This window comes from Opisthorchis viverrini, assembly GCF_000715545.1.
Source record: "Opisthorchis viverrini unplaced genomic scaffold opera_v5_22, whole genome shotgun sequence".
Taxonomy (NCBI): Eukaryota; Metazoa; Platyhelminthes; class Trematoda; order Opisthorchiida; family Opisthorchiidae; genus Opisthorchis; species Opisthorchis viverrini.
Window position 1 is genome coordinate 834,105 of NW_008751678.1, and position 19,330 is coordinate 853,434.

Consider the following 19,330-nt stretch of genomic DNA (forward strand, 5'->3'; position numbering starts at 1 on the left):
GCTGCCTTGTGGTTAGGCTTTTGAGCCAAAGGCTTTGGTTGAGGACCCTAATCGTCCTCCTGTCTAGGTGTGGGCGCCCTGGCAGTATCCCAGCCCACGTACAACCATGAATTGCTACGGCAGTGAAGCATTGGTGTTGAACACTGATGTCATGCTGTCGATGATGATGATGATGACTTCCACGAGTACATCAGAGAAGGTTTCAGCGTGGATACTGGGTGGATCAGGGTAAGAGCTCACTCCGGTGGTGACTGATGGATGAAGGTAGAAGAGATTGAGCTCAGGGGTCACGTGGACACTGACAAATCAGAACACCACATGACGGACCCACCAGTAGAACCGCCCTGTTGGTCGGTGTCGCTGCCAGCAAGCATATGACCACACGCACATCACCACTCTGCGCACAACTACTAACGGACTTATACGCCTCGCTCCGTTTTCCAAAGACGTGCTGTTGATGTCACCTCGATTGGCAATGAGACGTTTGCAACCAAGTTGAATAGCCCAGCGAACGAAGCAACGACCAAAGTAGACTAGTACCAAATGACCTGAAGTTAACCACTTGGAGATTCCGTAAAAATTCCCTTTAGGATAGCTTACTTGCATGGACAGACAGAAGGAGGATTTTCACAAGACGGACGACATAATGTGCGATCCAGTGAATAATGACAACAAACACACATTGATACTTAGGTTAAGTAAGTCAAGAAGAATTTCGTGACCTCTGTTGAACTCCATTTGACTCTATTCACCTCGTTTTTCGGTGGTCCAGATTAGTGTAAGCAGACCTGAACTGTACACAGTACATGTCCTGAACAAACTTGCTAGTTTGCTTCTGCGACAGAACCCTTTGTGAATCGAACCATCAGATTTCTACAGAGTTCACACTAATTCAAATTTCTGAAATATATTGTGAAATGCCAAAGTCCTTCAAATAGCAGCTGCGTCGGGAGAGTGCACTCGGCGGGCTAACTTTACGCGGCACTCACTAGTTCATTTGCCCCCATAAAATCAACAGATAGGGTCAAAATGGAATTGTGTGAAAACTTCGCTATGACGTCATTTTTCGAAGAAAGGGAGGGTGAAGATACAAGAGAGAAATGTGTTCGTTCCATTGGCCTATTTTCGGAGATCTGATCTAATAAAGAAAACAAGTAGTCTGAAGGATCTGGTATTTATCTGACGGCCCATAAAACGAGTGTGTTATTCTTCCATAAGTGCAAAAGACCAAGAAAGTGTTTCTGTCTGGGTCACTCTTTGTAGATACGATTCTCACTGTATAAACATCTAATAAAACCAAAACGGCTTCATTTTAGGAGGTAATTTCTGCTTGAAAATTTCTTCTAAGGGGAGCGTCGTGGGATGGTGGTGAATGATACATTGGCAACAGCTTTTAGTGGGAAAATCCCACGACGAAGATTATCATCTGCGTGTTATTCCACTGAGGAAACAAACAACTTACCGAGCGATCATTACGCCCGAAACTCCGGAGCATTCCTTGTGGGTCATATAGTCTTCCAATGAAAGAATATCACCGTTTCCTGGAAGGACGAAACGGACAAGCGAATGGTGAAAGCAAAAACGAAAGAGTGGTTAAATAGTAGTAAACGCGAACTATGAGCGGGATGATTATGTGGCCATCCGTTTCCTTCCATTTCCTTCCAAATCTAAGTACTCGTGAAGAACCGAATTGTCTGGCCAAGTAGGCAGTTGCTTGAAACGACGATCCGCGTTGAGAATAGAGGATATCTCTGAGAAATTTAGCTTCACGCTTCGACGAACCCAAAACTAGCTAAACTCGAAATGACACAAAGTACGCTTACCGAAGACGGGTATGGGACGTGCGATTTCCGCACATTGTCTAACATAGTCCCAGTCGGCAAGCTTGGTGTAGCGTTGTTCACGACTTCGGCCGTGTATCTAGAGGAAGGTGAAAGAACACTGACCAACAGAGTGCGACATAACACAGAATGGAAGAGAAAGTGTAACATGTCATCGTGGTGTTGCTTCAAGCATCTGTTGAATTGAGAGCGCTTGTGCTTCTTATATCACATCAAGAGCTGGGTGTTATGGTGTTACGTCAATATAAACCAACCCGAAAGTAGAGCGAGTGGACCAAATCGTGTAAGAAATTGAGTAATATTTTGTTCATGTTGGCGTCTGACGCACCACACCTCACTCATCTTTCAGCGTCTCAATGTGCGGGGTAACCCCGCCCACCGGATAACCGTTTTAAGGTGTTCTGAGAACCTATACATCATGAAAATTTCCTCACCCTAAAGTATAAGTATTACTTAACAGGTCGACTAAACCAGGACACTTTTCACCTACGGATGTGTGGTTAGCATGGAAGGTGATACCGGAAGTAATGAAAGGTTTAAAGGTTGCAAAAGACTTTTCAATGAAGTAATGAAGTACTGAGTGATAAGCTCAAGTCTATAAGGAAACATGAAATGGAGAGAAGCACGCGTTCCTAGGTGCAAGATAGTTCACGAGTTGAGACACAGATGAAAATAACCCGGACCGCTGCGATTTTTCTAACTGAGCATGGGCACATCATAAGTCAGATGCCGTGGTTTTATAGCGGCTTTTTAAGTCTCTGTTTGAAAGGATTTTAACTCACAATTAGAGAACAAGAGACTAAAATAATCAAAAATGGGATTTTGAAACTAAAACAGGACATTTCCGAGAGGTGATCTGAATTTGGCTAATGGGCTGTACAGCTTCAGTTCCAAATGAACCGAATTCTAACTTGTGGCGAAGCGGACAGCATGAGGTGATGACAACAAGAGAGAACTTACTGTTATGAGTGAGACACCAGCTTGCCTGAGACCCGGAATCAGCTGATGTGCTGTATTTTTACCCTCACGGACACCAGAACGCAGTTTTACGGTTACCTGGGCGGTGGTGAGGACGGAATCCATACCCCGCACGATGGACTCAAGGCGCGATCCATGTTGCAACAGACCAGAACCTGCACCCTTTCGTTGTGATGGTGGTGGCGACGAAGTGGAAAACGAGAACGAATAATCATGAGCGATGCATTGAATACCACCTTATAAGGGGGAACCGAAGAGAGAAGTGGGGCTGATAAAACGTGTCGTACTGATATAAATGTTGTATCCTATTCAGGGGATAGGTGCCAGCATTCTACCAGCTAGACAAAGGATTGCCAAACCTTCCGACTTACGTGTTCCAGACAGGTTTAATTGGCGGAAAAAGTATAAAATGAAGAACACCACGAGTAAAAGTGAGCGGAAGTGAAGCAGGGTCTGAAGGGCGTGGTTTGCACCAGACAGTAATCATATAGCCGAATGTTGGACAGCTTGTGATTATAATGTTCGAAATAAGTGAGCGCTTTAGCTGCACTCCGTTTATGCTGCAAATCGGGTTCCAATGGTCCAAGTGACAGGTTTCGCCCGCCGGACTACACATGGCGAGAGTAGCCCACGCTTAGCCGGTGTCACCAGAATGTTGGCAAACGGGTGCAGAGTGGAGATGAGAAAGGCTGTACTGTAGCGGAAAGATACGGCTACATGAGAGCTATTTTACTTGCGCATTTCCCCTTTGTCCATTTATGAGAACAACACCGACCTTGCTAATTAGGGTTCTAAGCTTCAGTGTTAAATCATAATGTAAATAGTTGAGTAGTGCTCGTTTAGCACATAACCTGGTGAGGATGCATATATAAAATGGAGGCCTAGAGCTGCGCCGGTAAAAAAACGGGTGCAAATGTCACACACACGAGAACAAGAGTCAGAGAGTGTACAGCAAACCTCAGCCTGAAGAAACGAAACCAGCCGAATACTCCCTTACCTTCCGCCAAATCATATCGATGGGACAGCCGCAATTCACGTCGATGAAATCCACTTCGCACTGTTCATCAATCAGTTGAGCCGCTCGCGTCATTGTATCAGTGTGTCCGCCACACAACTGAAAGAAGTGAGAGGAATAGGCATTACGGAATCGTGCTGAGCAACGTAGCCAGGTCGACAAACACTGATGAAGACAAGCGTAACGAGGTGAAACCACAAAGTTGATTTGTCGGGTGACACTGTATTTTTCTCAATGAGTTTAACCGGATTTATTCAACTTAGTTTCAGCAGAAAAGCATGTTGCAGAAGCCACGAAGCTTTTGCCATACTGGTTAACATTGCTCACGCTCTCAAAGGAACTCTTTCAGTTGGATATGTTACTGCTAGGTCCTATTTCCCACCGGTTATATTAATCAATTCAGGGCCGACTGATTTTTACTCACACAGTAGCTTTCATTTTCAATGATGTTTTGTCTTGTCAGTGAAGCTAATCTACGCTGAAAAGCTTCATCGCTATTTGGAATGATCAACCTTACGCATCAGAGAGTTTCGAACGCGCCACCATCCGGCCAGTGGCTGGACAAAACCGTTCAGCAACGAGCGCTTGAACAGCTGTAGCTTTCATTTTCAATGATGTTTTGTCTTGTCAGTGAAGCAAGCTAATCTTGAAAAGCTTCATCGCTATTTGGAATGATCAACCTTACGCATCAGAGAGTTTCGAACGCGCCACCATCCGGCCAGTGGCTGGACAAAACCGTTCAGCAACGAGCGCTTGAACAGCTCTTTGATTATCTCTCACTTTCATTTGGACTACGTTTATCTAGTTCTCTCCTCTAATGAGACAAATTGCGACAGCGATGACCAGAATACAACGTTGTGGTACAGGCGCGATCACTCATTAAGGATCCGTAAAAATGGTCGGATTTGACTGCGGAACCCGTGCACGGCGCCAAAGCTCCGGGCGAAGAATCCGTAAATAAGATGCTTCAGTCCAAATACTTGAAATAGCTGAAATCGCACGCACAGACATGCCACCCGGCCGTTTGTAACATGCATTCACAACGGAAACAAATACTGTTCATGGGTTAGTCCAGAAAACTCGATGCGAACGCCGTTCCGTGGTGCGCTTAAGGTTGGTAATACCCACGCTCATGCTTTCAGTGAGGCCTTCCCAGCACGACCATATATTTCCTGCACGTTCTGATTAGCTTTGTGGGGCAACTCTTGTTGGCTGGAAGCGCTGATCCTAACACGTCTTACGTCTGAATGGTCGGCATGCAGTCGTACTAAACCGCGTTTCAGCAGGAACTCTGGACTCACTGCCTCCTTATTGAGCAACTGTTCACGATTGTGGGCGTGTCCTGTCTGGCTGGAGATAGTTTACAATCCACGAAAATGTTGTACTACAACTACCGATTAGACAAGTAAAACACGGCGTTTATGAAATAGAATTCGACTGAGCTGCTTGTTCATGGACAACGTGCCGGATGAAATCGAAGCATCTTATTTGGATTGCACTTTTGGGGTTTTGCGGGATAGGCATTTCGTTCATGGTCACCCACTCTCGTTTGAACTATCGTCCTCCTACTCTGGCGTAATTATTCCGGTGAGTCCACACCAAAGGATGATGAGCAATTATAATCAACCAGGCGTTAGAGGAATTTATTGCTCCACGAACTCATGATAAGTAATGAGTAGCCCAGCGCTACAGGCTATTTACAGCGTGCACAAAAATGAATCTATTTTAGAAGAGAGGGCGTATACACATGGGTCAATGCAATATTTTATGCAACTGTCTGAACGTGAAAAGCAAAGATTTTACTAATTTTTCAATACGACTGTAATTTAGCAATGCATTAGGCAGTGTAGGATAACTGCGACGGAGTGCTTCTCGATCCTCTCATTATAGCGACAATCCAGAACGGAGCTGAAAAAGTGTGCGGATACAGGCAGCTTAGTCAAAATGTTACTCAGGTAGATGAGTGATAGAAGTTTAGCGGCAGCAACAGCAGTCGCATCACCATTCTGAGTAAAAATATATCATACCAGCTAGCGTCCGATATGCCATGAGGAAATCGATGATCACATATTTTAATCGGGTTAAGTTCCTCGGATTGGAGAGGACAAGACCCATAGCCATAAAGAATGCTCTTACGGGCTTCTGCGGAGGCCAAAGGTGATGCACACTGGTGAGTAGTGCTTGTGGTTCGTTCATGCATTTACCACCTTGATTTCCACAGCACAGTCATTCGGCAGCCAAGATAAGTAAACCGAACAAAAAACGCCAGCTCCACATTGGAGGTTCCAGAGTGATACAAGATAATGGGTAACATTTAAGTTGGGCCTTGCATCAGTAAAATGAAAGTGCGGGCCAAAACCAGGAATCACGTTTACTCCTTGCGGATGCATGGTTGCGAAAACAAAGTGTATAACCGCACGATCAAAACCCCATAGTCTTCCGTTGACTAAATAGGCCCGGCCACAAGAGGCCTTTTAACCTTTTGGGGCTGTCAAATGAGCGTCGAAGAGTCGGTTCCGTGACCCTCTGGTTATCAAATTGTCTATTACGCTTCGGACCATGTGACCGCCAAGGAATTCACACAGCTAGGAAATTTGAACTAGAGGTGAAACTTGTGAGAACAGAGACTCATTTGCAGTCATCAACTGCATGGCTTTTCTATAAGGTGCCATCAATCTATACGTAGTCCAATTAACCACATTGGTTATTTCTCCTTCCACCCTTAGCTATGGGCAGGTTTTATTAACTTTTATTCTGGTTGTAACGAACAATAGGACTGCATTCGGTCCCCATACCATAGACCAATATCTATTTGCCGAAAACGGAACTGTGCTGGTAAAACTTTTAACCGTGGCGCGAAAGATTAGTTCAGGGTCATTCCTAGCATCAGGCAGTACTGAGCCCAAATCGTTGGGCTTCATCATTCAACTGTAACAAACTATCGGCGTGTAGATGCCTCGTCACCGAAGGAAGAATGAGGTTTGAGATACCACCAGATTCACCACGCCCAGACAGCAGCAGTCCAGATACAGAGGCCGGGGTCGAAATGCAGACCTTCCGGTTCGTAAGTTAGCGCCTTAACCACTGAGCTATCTCGAGATCGGGTCGAAATAGAGCTCAAAATCCCCTCATCGGAAAGTGTGTTTCTATTAGCACCTTCGCAAACGAAGAAGGGCATCAGGAAGATTTCCATCGCAAATCACGATAGATCCAAAACCATCGCATTTTCTAGAGATACATCTATCTGAATTCCTCGATTTTGCAAGTCCATCTGTCAACTCTCGAGGGTATTATGGCGTTTCACACCAATTGGAAAACGTTCAGCCAAATAAAACACCGAAACAAGTTTGGAATGATATAAAAGACAGCCGAGTTCGACACAGGACTCAAATTTACACTACTAGCGCTGGTATGGTACAGAACTAACCTGCACACCAAACAGCTCTTCTGACTCGTGTCGACGAAGCAAGGCCCATTCACTTTGTCTTCCTTGCAACAACTGCGTAGCCAATGCCATCTCACCGCAAGTGATTTCTGCTCCAAAACGTTTGCATATACGCCGAAATGGTAAGTTACCAACCTGGGGAAAAATACGACAGCATCCGAACTGGAGTGTCACTGGGATACAGATTTTTACTATCAGATTTATAGTCAGCATAATTTTGCTTAACTTTTCTTCAAAAAGACGACAATCCAACTACCGCATGTGAGATGCACAAAATACCGACCGAAAGAGGGGTATCTGACGCATAGGCACCTAAAAGATGAACGCATTTCAGGGTCGAAAACAGTGAAGCTAAGCTGCCGCCTTGAAACAAAACCCAAAAGATGAACATTAGAAACAGGGCAATCCGGATGATTTTCTACACGAACTCAAATTGATATCCATTAAGTATGTGGACGAAATCAAAGGTCGTCAGGCAAAGCGCTCAGTGACGGCGCTTGTATGCATCAGTCGTTTATCTACTAATCAAGGGTGACAAATAACAGCGAAATCCAAGTGGACACGCACAAGGATGCCGCCAGAAGAGGATGCTTTGCAGTCCGAGTGCATGACAACCCTGTCTGACCGATGCTCTTATACGGAAGCTGGATCTCGCTATGGTGATGCGAAGAGACATAGGAGGGAGGGGTATTTGATCACAGGAGAGTACATCCAAGACAAGGTAGGACGATCGGATCTCCAAAGTGGTCCGATGGCACTAGCTGCATACATCGACCGTGATCGCTCGACAGTGAGATGAAATAGTTAAAGTCTTTAACCCAGCTGTTAAATCAGAAACCGACCATCTTAGCCTCCAATCCATCTACGGCGCCCAACAATGGAAACAAGAATGGGTCATTAACTGTGCATAACTTGCTGCAGATCGTCGGGTATGGGCAGTTGCAGTATGGGATATTGATAGAGCAGATTAATCCTCCAGCAGGAGCGAGCCAAAGTAAGCTTCACCGAGAAAAGTGAATATGTGCGACAGAGGTTAGATCAACTGGTAAAACACTTCCAGCAAACAAGTTCGCTTCACGCACCCAGTGCCTACTCTACGGTTTTCATTCTACACGTTTGAGTCCTTTATCAACGCTGCTCCAACTTCCACCTAAACATCAGTTTCGAAGTCACCCTTCCATTCGAATCGTTGAAGAAGAAGCGAAAACCACTGAGAGCGAATCGGCACCAAGAAACGCAGCTTTAAATGCGCCCTTGAAACAAAAAGTAAATACAGACATATTGGGCAACGCTTGGTGAAATATTACGAGAATAGGATCGCATAACTCAATGATCAACATACTGTCACTCGGAATACGTACCGTTGTAAGTGGAGCCAGGTACAATTTGTTCACAAAGTCTATCTGGATGAAAGTGAGAAGATAGGTAAGGGTTCGTTAGTTAGTGCAATAAAGTTAATCAGTATTCACACAGTTACTTCGTCATCATTAACACAGACAACAATACCAGTGTTCAGCCTAATGCTTCACTACCGTACAACCAGGAGGCTTGTTTAATTATGCTTAGAGCCTTCAGGTGAGAAGTGGTGAAGCGGTGTTAGCTAAGATATCTATAACATCGGCTATTCTATCAGAAAGTCCAAACACAAACTGACAGTAGGAACCCCGCTGACGTCGGTGGGACGGCATTTCTTGCAATGGCTCTAGCCAAGCCAGTCAAAGGCAACCCACCAACAAAAGTCTAACTATTCGCAACCTCTTTAACACCCTTCCACATAGGCACACGTTGCCCACTCAACAGTTTGTGTTATTCTGAAGAAGGGACACAGAACAACACTGGTTTTGGCAAATGATACTACAATGCGTAGCACACGACGGCGTCACCTCAGTTGATGTTGAGTACCGTCTTCGAATGAAGTACCTGCGGTACAAACAAACATCCATCTTCTAATGATCTCGTTACGATTTCGCTGACATTATCCGATAACAGCAACGCTTCAATGACCGAAAGTCTGAAAACTCTTCAGATTGTCCGTTCGCAGGAACCATGTTCATTCAACATAACCCACACTCTGACCTGGTGCATGCAACTTTCAGATTGAGTGATGTACCGTTTAGACCTCACAAGTGACACAAGTAGGTAAATGTATGTGGACATGAGGTTGATTACAATCACAAACTTCTGAGGTATCCCCTACTGAGCAAACGTGGTTAGAAGCACTGATCAACAGACAAGGGACGAAGGCCATGTTTACAGCCCGGTAAAGACTTGCAGCCCAGATGGAAAGTAGCACGTGGTCAACATAATTCATTGTTCAAAGTATTCTGTCCAACGGTTCGAGAGTTCTATTCTGCTGAATATCGGAGGGCCATTGTAGTTCTTGATGGTTTCACTGACAAGAAGCTTTCGAAAACTTGGTAAACGAATCAAGCGTAACAACTTTCGGACATATCCAGCATTATTCACTTCCTCCGTCTATTCGGTTTACCATGCTGAAGTATGGTCTGGTCTGCGGAGACACTGTCTTACCTGGCGTGGGACCACGCATCAGGTTGCATTGTGGTTGCAACCGGAGTTGATCTGTCGCTGAGTCTGCAATAACATAGAAGCTGTATATGACAGGCTAGGAGCTACAGTCCGCTGAGTCGTACGCAGATTTGACAACGGACCTCTCTATCTTGGGATTTTTCACATACGTTACCAAAACAAATCGGGCAGAGGTGACTAGCAAGGAGGTGTCCCATCAACCAAGGACGCTTTCCCTCCATGGCCGAAAACAATACCGAACCAGGCAGATCAATCTGTAGTAGTCTTTGCATCACCAGATTTGCGCAGCTGGGAGAGGAAGGAGAGTAAAGGGGCAGTCAGCTCAACTACACTACTTGCGTTCTGTGTCCTTGTTTCTGAGAAACAGTACGCATAAGTGCAGATATCCAAAGAATGAGCAATGGTACATCATTTTCGTGCATTTTTCAGAGTGCTTGAAGATCGAGTTTAGAGGTTTGAAAATCGGTTTTGAGGTATTTGGGGTTGCTACTACAAAAGAACGTGCAGAAGTTGCTACTCAGAGTGGGATAGAACGAACAAAGCTAGTACCCACATTGAGGTAGGGTGGAGAAGAAGTATGCAAAAGTGTGAGAACAGGGGCGCTAACTGTATCAGTTTCCTTCACTTTCCCGTCCTACTATATATAACAAGGCGATCAGGTTGATGGAAGGAGACGGTGGATATAACAAGACAGTGTATTCGGCTGTGAAGCTCATGGTTGTACTCGAACTTAGGTAATATCAGGGCACTAGATCTACACAGACGGACAACCAAAGACTTTGGCCTAAACGCCTGACCACGAGGCAGCGGTCGTACAAGTTTTCAGGGAGTACATTGCCATACACGCTTAAACACCTAGTCCGGAGGGCCACAGAGCTGTGTTCGTCCGAAATCTATGCACTGGCCACTATAGCATGATAAACTCGCTAATGTAGTTGAGGGGGTTGTAGATGTGCATAAACCACTACATCTCCCATAGCAAAAGACGTGCTACTACTGAATGGAACAGCATCATTGTTGGCTTTTGAAAGGATCTGTCAGCCCGGTTCAACGAAATATACGGACTGAGAGTATGGATATTTGTGAGATACCTTCTGTTGTTCATCTACTTGACGAGTTTGCTTTCCTAACCTGTCAGGGATCAATGAGATAGTCGGAACAGTAACGGGAACATGCATGCTGACGTGTGATCGACAACTGCTTCTCACGGGGAGCAGCAAAACCCGTAGTCGGGTTTATTTTCGACATTTCACAAGGAAAACGCCTCAGGCAAAAAGTGACAAGATCTTAAGTGGTTTTCATGTAGTTCAGTGGGATGTACTGACGCTCTGATCGAAAATACTAGCGCAAATATCCTGCTGCCTACATAACAATGACGGAGTATATGGCTTGAGGAGCAATCAGATCAGGAAACAACATAAAGCCAAGGATCTTCTAGATACCAGTTTCTGGGATAAATTAATCATCAAGAGTATATTGCTCGTTACCCTAACAACGAACACCTGTCGCGGGTACCTTTCCAGGGTTCTGTTAGGAGTCTTTCTCGGGAAACCACTGAGACAAAGTTCGTATCAGTTTTTAATTCTGAAATTCACTCAAAAGTGGAATATTATTGCACAAAATAAAACAAGAGTTAACGAAACTGACCTGTTTTTTCTCACGTGGTCTTGGTTTGATCAAATCCTCATCCGTAATCATGCCTATCTTGGGAACTAATTCCGAGCTGTCAGCTGGTTCGCCGTTGGGTACAGCTCCGGAGTGGTTATCATGAGGCTTATTAGCACTCGAGTGCTTTCGAGTGATGGCATCAGCACGGTTAAAGTCATACTGCCTTTTATACAGGAGAGTCCGAACTTCTGGAGTTAGTGAATTATTGTAGGATTCTGTGACTTCATTCGTGACAACCGCCGAGACGTTCAACATGGAATGGCTGGATGCCCAACGGCAGAAAGGACCGGCAACACAGCGTCCCAAACTGGCCAGAACTGGGCAGCTACCCGATATATCAGGACGTTTGCTCGCCAGCGCAGCCCCTACGTCGTGGCTATACCGACAACCCTTTTCTAGAAACGGACAGGTCCGTGAGACAAGTGTGCTGTTGTTTTGATTTGAGCAAGGTTCCGGAAAGGCTGAAGTTGGACAGAGAAAAAGGAATTGGAAGAAACGGGGTTACAATCGAGGTGACCGAGCATTGAAGTTTTCAGTACGATTCGACGACCCAGCAACGCGCCAACTCAAAATCTAATACATCCTGCACGAACAACTACAACAAAAGGCATTCAGACTTCACATATGCGTGATCCGAAATTCCGTTCTGATCGAACTCAACTTAGTGCTATGAAGCGTAGAGCTGCTAGTCACTGACATTCATCGCGGTCTTCACAGTCTACTAATAATACGCGAGGAAAGAGTCCTGTGTCAGTTCTAAGCGTTCGCAGTCGAAAATTCATGGGCAGCGTGTCCAAAACCAAATCATCGTCGGTCACTCGTTCAAAACCCAGTGAGGAAAATTTAGAGGTTTCAAAGACGAAGTATCCATTGGGTTCGAAGCGACCATATGATGGAATGACTAAGTTCATCAAGGTCCAAAAGAAACAATGTTTGGAGCAAACTGATGAGTCTAAGCCAAATTCTGAGCGACTGACTTTCTCCAGAACGAAACGTATATATGAATCACGCTCTCGTAGCCATCATTCATACTTTTCCGATGATGCTACCGTATTAGATCCTGAAACGGAAGATATTAAATGTTTTGAATCTATCTCAGACACAACAGGTGCTAACGATTACAATGGTCTCAAATGGCCTCATCAGCACCATCCGCCAGCCGGTGCAACATACAGTGGAACTGACAACTCCAGTCTTCCAGTTACCCGTAGCCCGAGTCCAGTTACCTCTCGTAGTCCCATTCGGTTGGAAATCAAGCACTCTAAACGAGATTTTGTATTAAGGAGAATCCGGAAATCTGATAAGAAATGGAAGTAGTCCCCCATAGCGTAGTTGCACCGCGTGAAGTGGAACACCGTTGCAGATAATACAAAATAGCGAACCCTCTTCAAAGGTGCTTTAGTGAGGCGTTACTGTTACTTCTTGTGGGGAAATGTCTGTGGATGAACCTGTGTGATAATAGGGCATTGGATGAGGAGGGTCTAGCACCGAATTACCTTACCATCGGACGACGAACGATAAGAGTAAAATATTAAACTGATGTAAACACACCTACACCCACATCCCCTTATTAATCAAAGCTCACACGGTGCCTCGTTTCACTATCATCGGAGTCTACGGGCAGCACATACTCTCGTCTATTACCGACAAGACGCTAGGTTACCAAGCTACGCAAGTAGTGGTGGCACCGAGTCTGTCAGCGGTCACGTTCAATGCCTCTCGTTCCATGTAAACAAGCAAGAGGAATCACGCGTGGATACGATAACCCCTTAAACTATAGCTAACGTCAAATATGGTACACTCCCACAGGTTGTGGAAGTTGGTCTAAACCTACCAAAAGTTCCACAAGTTTCCGTGCAAGTGGGAGTTGATTTGGTGTATATAATTCATAGTACTAACCACGGTACCAGTAGCACGACTTCACACGACCTACTGGTAACTTGCCGGTGCTCTCAGGAAGATGACTGTATGAAAAACAATCATCAGCATACGAAATCGGTTTTGAAAAGAGGTTCACTTGGAACCTAGCTGAATCCCTCGTTCATGATGTTCTTTAACTGAATATGCTGCACCGGGCTGCTTCATGTTTCAGTTAGTATGATATTTGAGACGTCGCAATACATTGTAAAGACGTAATACAGTACTCATAAAGATGCTAGAAGTTCTTCGAAGAGTTCCCAACAACCTTACTAGTAGTGTATTACGTCTATATGAAAAGAAACTTACTAGCGACGGTACGCTAAATATAGGCGGGTCAACACCTGCAACCGAACAAAGAAGCACACTTCTATTACCACAATGAACTGCTCGCTAATGAACTGCGCGTTAAAGTGTTGCCAGGGCAGGCAAAGGGAACAAGGCACGCACGTAGATTCGAGTCATCAATGAATACGACCATAAGCACGAAACCAGTCGACCAGAAAGCCAGGCTGGAAATATTGTCTTTGAATCTGATTGAATGTTACACTAAACAAGCAAAAATAATCCACAGACAGAACAATGTCCAGCAATCGTTCTTGTGTTTCAATAGGGCCGATATGGGTCGAGTGTGAGCACTTTCTATCAACTCCACGTTTTCTGACTGAATCAGATGACGGATCTGGTGATTAATACCACAACCTCGTTTTGCACTACAGTGAATGGAGGTGTAAGCCAGAGATGAATAAGCAACAGTACAAAAACCCGACCACTGACGTTTAGAGACAAGCGGTGGATGAGACACGGATCAATTAACTTCGAGTGTATCAGAGAGCGCGTAATGGGTCCAGCATACCTCAGATGCCCATGAATCGACCTTCCATTTCCCCAATTATTAGGAAGTCCAGTCTTGTTTTCGAATCAGTCTAGGCAAACCGCCCTCAACTGCAACACTACAGTGCATGCAATACACATTTTTGGGACGAAATAAGCCTAGAATTTTGCAGGGTCATGGCGATTTGGCGTTAGTATCCTGAACAAGCAGAACAAACCCTACTTTATTTCCACATGGAATTTGAGAGCACGATTTCTCATCCCCGGAGCAATACCCACCCGCAGAGACCATATGGTTTAGCAGCATATGTGTTCATCATAGAACTTGAAAATTTAAAGCATGTGAAGCGAGTGGCTTTACCTTGGCGCATCGTTTGTGTCCTCCCCTGATGATAATTTCACTCAATTTTTAGAGGTAAAAGAGTCAATTCATAAACAAGGACAGTGAACGATTTCCAGCATTTTTATCTCACGAAACAGCACACCGCTTACCCCACCGAAACGAGACTATTGCCTCGAGTTGGTCGACCTATAACCTGGATTCAAGTCCGTTCAAGAACGAATGGGGCTGCTGGCGAAATGGATTCATCCTACATAAAACGTACGAATCATATTCATCGAGAATGGGCGAGATCGAACGTTCAAACTCTACTAAACTCGACCAGGAGTAGTTGTGACCAACATGTCAACATCTTTGTTCCGATCGCATCTATTCCAGGGTATTTCTAACAGCATTTCACATGTCCCGGGTAGGATGTTTGTGAAAATTGGATCCAACTGATTTGGAATTCATATCCAAATACGTACTCCATAGATCAACGGTTCCAGCAAATCGAGGAAATAGCCTTTCCGATACCAGTTCAGGAGCTATACGTCCAGGCCAGAGCACATTGCGTCATTGATGATGCGTGCGCGATTAGTCAGTCTTTAACGATTCAAAAAACGTTTCTTGGACAAACGCGCTACCATTAACGATGCTGGATCCAAGTTAAATTCCAACTTAACTTGTGTTAGGGAGAGCTAGGCCTCTCATACCGAGGGTAACGTTGGTGGTTTTAAGTCGATGGTTCTGCTGGAAAGCTGAGCAGAACAAATACGATGCAGTGGACGATTGCGAGCAGCTACTTGTGCATCTGTGTGCCGAAAGCGGTGATAGTCCATAGACTTTCCCACTAGTTTCATGGTTAATTGCGAAGAAAGCTGCGAGGTCAAAAACTCCACATACCCGGCGACAAATTCAAATGAGGTATGCTCTTGCTCCAAAGGTTATGCTGCCAGAATAAGATGAAAAGAATTCACCAAGTAAGAACCAATCGTTCGCTGTACAAGCCTGACTTATACTGTCTACTTTATCACAGAAGTGGGGCCGATACAGTCGCATGTAACCTCCGGGTCCAAGATATAAGGCAGAATTGCCATAAGCTCTAAAAAAATATTGAATCGCGTATCTTTCATTGCTGATGTGATGAGCGACCTGACTTAAGCCGAATCCACAAAACAGACTTCTGAATAATCGGGTAAGTGAAAAATTAATCTTTGGGTGTGTAAATCTTACTGGTCCTCTTAACATTACAGGTACTCTCCGTCGACCAGTCTCCATACCTACAAACCAGTATTGGACAAACTTCGGTGATTAGATCTTCGGGATGCTGCGCATTTGTCTCTTCATTGCATCACTATTTACTGTACCACAAAAAGAGGTCCTGGCACTGATCGACATACTAACGACTTGATTCAACTGAAAAATTCAATTTCTCAGAGATACGCACTCTCCTCTTATCGCTGCTTTACTTGCGCACCAAAACAACTGTTGTGTCACACGCCGGACAATGTTCTGCTTGCTTAAGGCCTTGTCGAACCAGCTTTGGGAGATATTCCCAGCTCGACCGTATGAATCCGACAGTCTCTTGTGGTCGCAATCATATGTGCACAAAAAATGCATACATGCCCGGATCCACAGAGCACATCTAACAACTCTTATAACATCGGAAATTGCAGTATCGAGTTCTTCCCCCTGCACAGTGTGTGATCAGCAGCACTCATAGTAATAATAACAATGATAATAATGATAGTAACAATAATAGTAACGGTACCAGAAAATAACAGTGGGAGCACAAGGTGGCTGATGCTTTCGTTCAGATGGCACCGGAATTTTTGGTTATGTACGGTGTTTGCCAAGTGGCATGTGATTCTGCGAGTAATCGTTGTCCACTGGGAGTCGGACCGCGGTTTCGGTATGCGGAATAAGCTGACGATAATATGTTTTGCCTAAGCTACTCAACAAATACCATTTTTCCCATTGATATGTCAACATTTTCGTTCCCCCACATTATTGCACAACAACAAATACAATTGTTTGAGTTCTAACATTTCAGTCCAAAAGTGGCACACGTCGTCCAACAGTTTCACTCCATAAAAAACTAAGTGCAGCACAACTGACAGTTCTCTTCATCGGTACCAAAAAGAGCAACTCGAACTTGACGGATAAACCGATTGTTCATGGTTTTCCAGTTCAAGAGTATGGGTCATACGATCTGGTGTTTGCTCGGGAAAACAGCTGAGCCCTTCAATTCTACATCATAACCGGAGAAGCGAAGCATATGAATGAGGCAATTGCAAAACCACCATAATAACCACTACTAGATCAGCCAAACAAGTGGCTCAGTGTAAATAATCGGGTGCCGCTCAAACATTCAAAGATCAACAGTCAGAACGTATTGAACCAGACGGTGTCCAATCTTATTCTACTTCCAAGAAAACGCCGATGATTACTTCGTCTGAGAGGGAGATTCAGTGCACCATCGATAACAACAAAAACCGATTACCCGAAAACTATCTCTGTATCACGTTTGTAATCGTAAAAAGGAAAATAATCGCTCAGCTGTACCACTCTTTCGGTGCGTAGTTGTCATGTCAATGAAAGGAGGCACGAGAGCTGGGATAATGCCAGGTAGTCCAAGTCTAAACAGGAGCAGTCGAGATACTGAAATTGGATTCGAACCACGGACAATCCGGTGCGTAAGCTGGCGCCTAAATCACTGAGCTATCTTGACCCAATTGTATAAGATAAGATTATATCAAAAGATTATATCAAAACAGTTAATCGCGACTATTGTGCTCTGAACTTAGGTGGAACTATCAAACTTAAGAAAAAGTACGGTATCAGCATGAAAGACAACTAAAAATCAGTATACGGACTGAGCAGAACAACCATATCAGACTTACGTGTTACGACGTAAGGGCATAATTTCATTGGACCGAAAGACTTGGTGGCTAGTTTCTCCTGTTTTCGCCTTCGCTTCACAGGAACGTCGCCTTCGGAAGGATTAGATGGAACTTTGGGCGGGGGTGTTGTGACATTTTTTATGAACCTGATGGACAGTATAGCTTTGAAATCAGATATAACTTACTCTCTTTTTATGGAAGCATATCCGGCATTTAGGTCGAAGTCCATGTTACTTCTGGGATAACGCTAGATAAGCAGCTTGGAAAACACGGATAGCGATGATCATTACCTTTGAAAACGAAGTTCGCCCGACTGTGAAAGAAGAAACTAGGTATAGTGAGCTGCTAGTCAGTAGATGATAACGAGAGACTGGTGTGTTCAGCCACTTAAAAAATGGAACACAAAAATAGAACAAGTGTTAAACGGAAATGGCTGTATCGACATTTTCTCAACTATTGCCTGACAGTATTTCTGAAACGCCTCTCCCATGTTTATGCGTTTCCTATGTGGAGAAGCATGTCTTGAATATGTATACACTGAACCAATTCGTTAAGAACGTGGACCGAAATTGCCCCTGCTGTCCTCTAAAAATGGGCATGCAGGCCGACTTGTTACGCTGATAGATCAAATGAGGTATTCGATGTACATAACCTTTTACATTTCGTACACTTTGGCAATACGAAGCAAGGAGTGTTATGCTGCAAGGTTCTTCCAGTACAAACTTCCATCAAATTCCACTGCGGTAGCACATGTTGTCTATTTTATGAAAGCATATTTCAATACCATTTTTTGTATCTCAGCAAATGAGTCGTTTTCCCGAAAACGCAGACAATAATTTACGAGCTTCCCTCTCTGTTTCGTTCATCGGATCCATATACCAAGCTGCATTAATACTCTACCACGGGAGACCCCCTCGATGGCACTGCAGTTGATTGCGGTCCAATAAAGTCCAACATAAGACCGTAGCGTGAGGTTTGTGTATGTGCTATTCATGGTTGTACGGAGGACGATTACTCAACCAAAGCCTTTGGCTCAAAAGCCTAACCGCAAGGCAGCGGTGTTTGGCGGGAAATGCAAATGCATTACCATTTCATTTCTACAAGTCGCCACATGTTCCAACCCCCAACCTGGAGACTGTGTTCGTCAGACCTCTAACCATTGACCAACCTGGTATGAGAGACTCTGTGAGTGCCGCGGGACACTCTCCAGTATAACTCAATGGATCGCTGAGGTGCGCAAACCGTCACACCACGGTAAGGTCCAGTCTCTTCGTGACAGTCAGCCCTTGTCCGACCTGTTTGCTTGCATTTGGGAAAAGGAGTCTGTCCCAGACAACTGGGGAGAATCGGTGATAGTGGCCGTTTTCAAAAAAGAGGCGCGTAGTGAGTGTGGTAACCACAGGGGGATCAGCTTGACCCCGGTTGTAACAAGACTGTTGGCGTCAATTGTGCTTCGTCGCCTTACGGTGGCTCGTGAGATGCTGACTCGAGAGCAGCAAGCGGGATTCCGGCCTGGTAGGGGTTGTGTTGACCAAATCTTCACACTGCGTCAGGTGCTAGAACAACGCCATACGTATAAGCGACCCACGATTCTAGTATTCCTGGATTTCCGAGGCGCATTCGACTCGGATGATCGGTCTGTTCTTCTTGAGACGCTTGCCCACCAAGGAATGCCCCGGAAGTTTGTAAACATAATACGTTCTTTGTATTCTCAGACTTCCGGACGTGTGAGAGTGTACGGAGAGCTCTCCAAAAGCTTCCGCACACAAAGCAGTGTCCGTCAGGGATGCCCACTCTCTCCATTCCTTTTCAACTTTGTGATCGATGAAATAATGAGACGAAAGCTGGAGGGTCTCCAAA

The 19,330-nt window shown here is 44.8% G+C and overlaps 3 protein-coding genes across 3 annotated transcripts in view; 2 read left to right on the top strand and 1 right to left on the bottom strand.

The window, feature by feature from the left end:
• T265_01957 (hypothetical protein) overlaps window positions 1-17,699 on the bottom strand; it is a gene marked incomplete at both ends in the record, with an annotated part of 29,819 nt that extends 12,120 nt beyond the window's left edge. Inside the window, 9 exons of the mRNA XM_009166095.1 lie at window positions 1,463-1,541; window positions 1,824-1,920; window positions 2,802-2,981; window positions 3,817-3,933; window positions 7,262-7,414; window positions 8,641-8,682; window positions 11,474-11,955; window positions 17,471-17,616; window positions 17,656-17,699. Of these exons, the coding sequence (XP_009164359.1) occupies window positions 1,463-1,541; window positions 1,824-1,920; window positions 2,802-2,981; window positions 3,817-3,933; window positions 7,262-7,414; window positions 8,641-8,682; window positions 11,474-11,955; window positions 17,471-17,616; window positions 17,656-17,699 (1,340 nt within the window). The remainder of the gene's footprint in view (window positions 1-1,462; window positions 1,542-1,823; window positions 1,921-2,801; window positions 2,982-3,816; window positions 3,934-7,261; window positions 7,415-8,640; window positions 8,683-11,473; window positions 11,956-17,470; window positions 17,617-17,655) is intronic.
• Window positions 7,851-8,078, top strand: T265_01958 (hypothetical protein; the record flags this gene model as incomplete). Its single annotated transcript, XM_009166096.1, has 1 exon — window positions 7,851-8,078. One exon carries the CDS (start codon window positions 7,851-7,853, stop codon window positions 8,076-8,078), a length of 228 nt encoding a protein of 75 aa, XP_009164360.1.
• T265_01959 (hypothetical protein) lies at window positions 12,275-12,811 on the top strand (the record flags this gene model as incomplete). Its single annotated transcript, XM_009166097.1, has 1 exon — window positions 12,275-12,811. The coding sequence occupies one exon, from the start codon at window positions 12,275-12,277 to the stop codon at window positions 12,809-12,811; it is 537 nt and encodes a 178-aa protein (XP_009164361.1).
• Window positions 17,700-19,330: the final 1,631 nt, after the last annotated feature.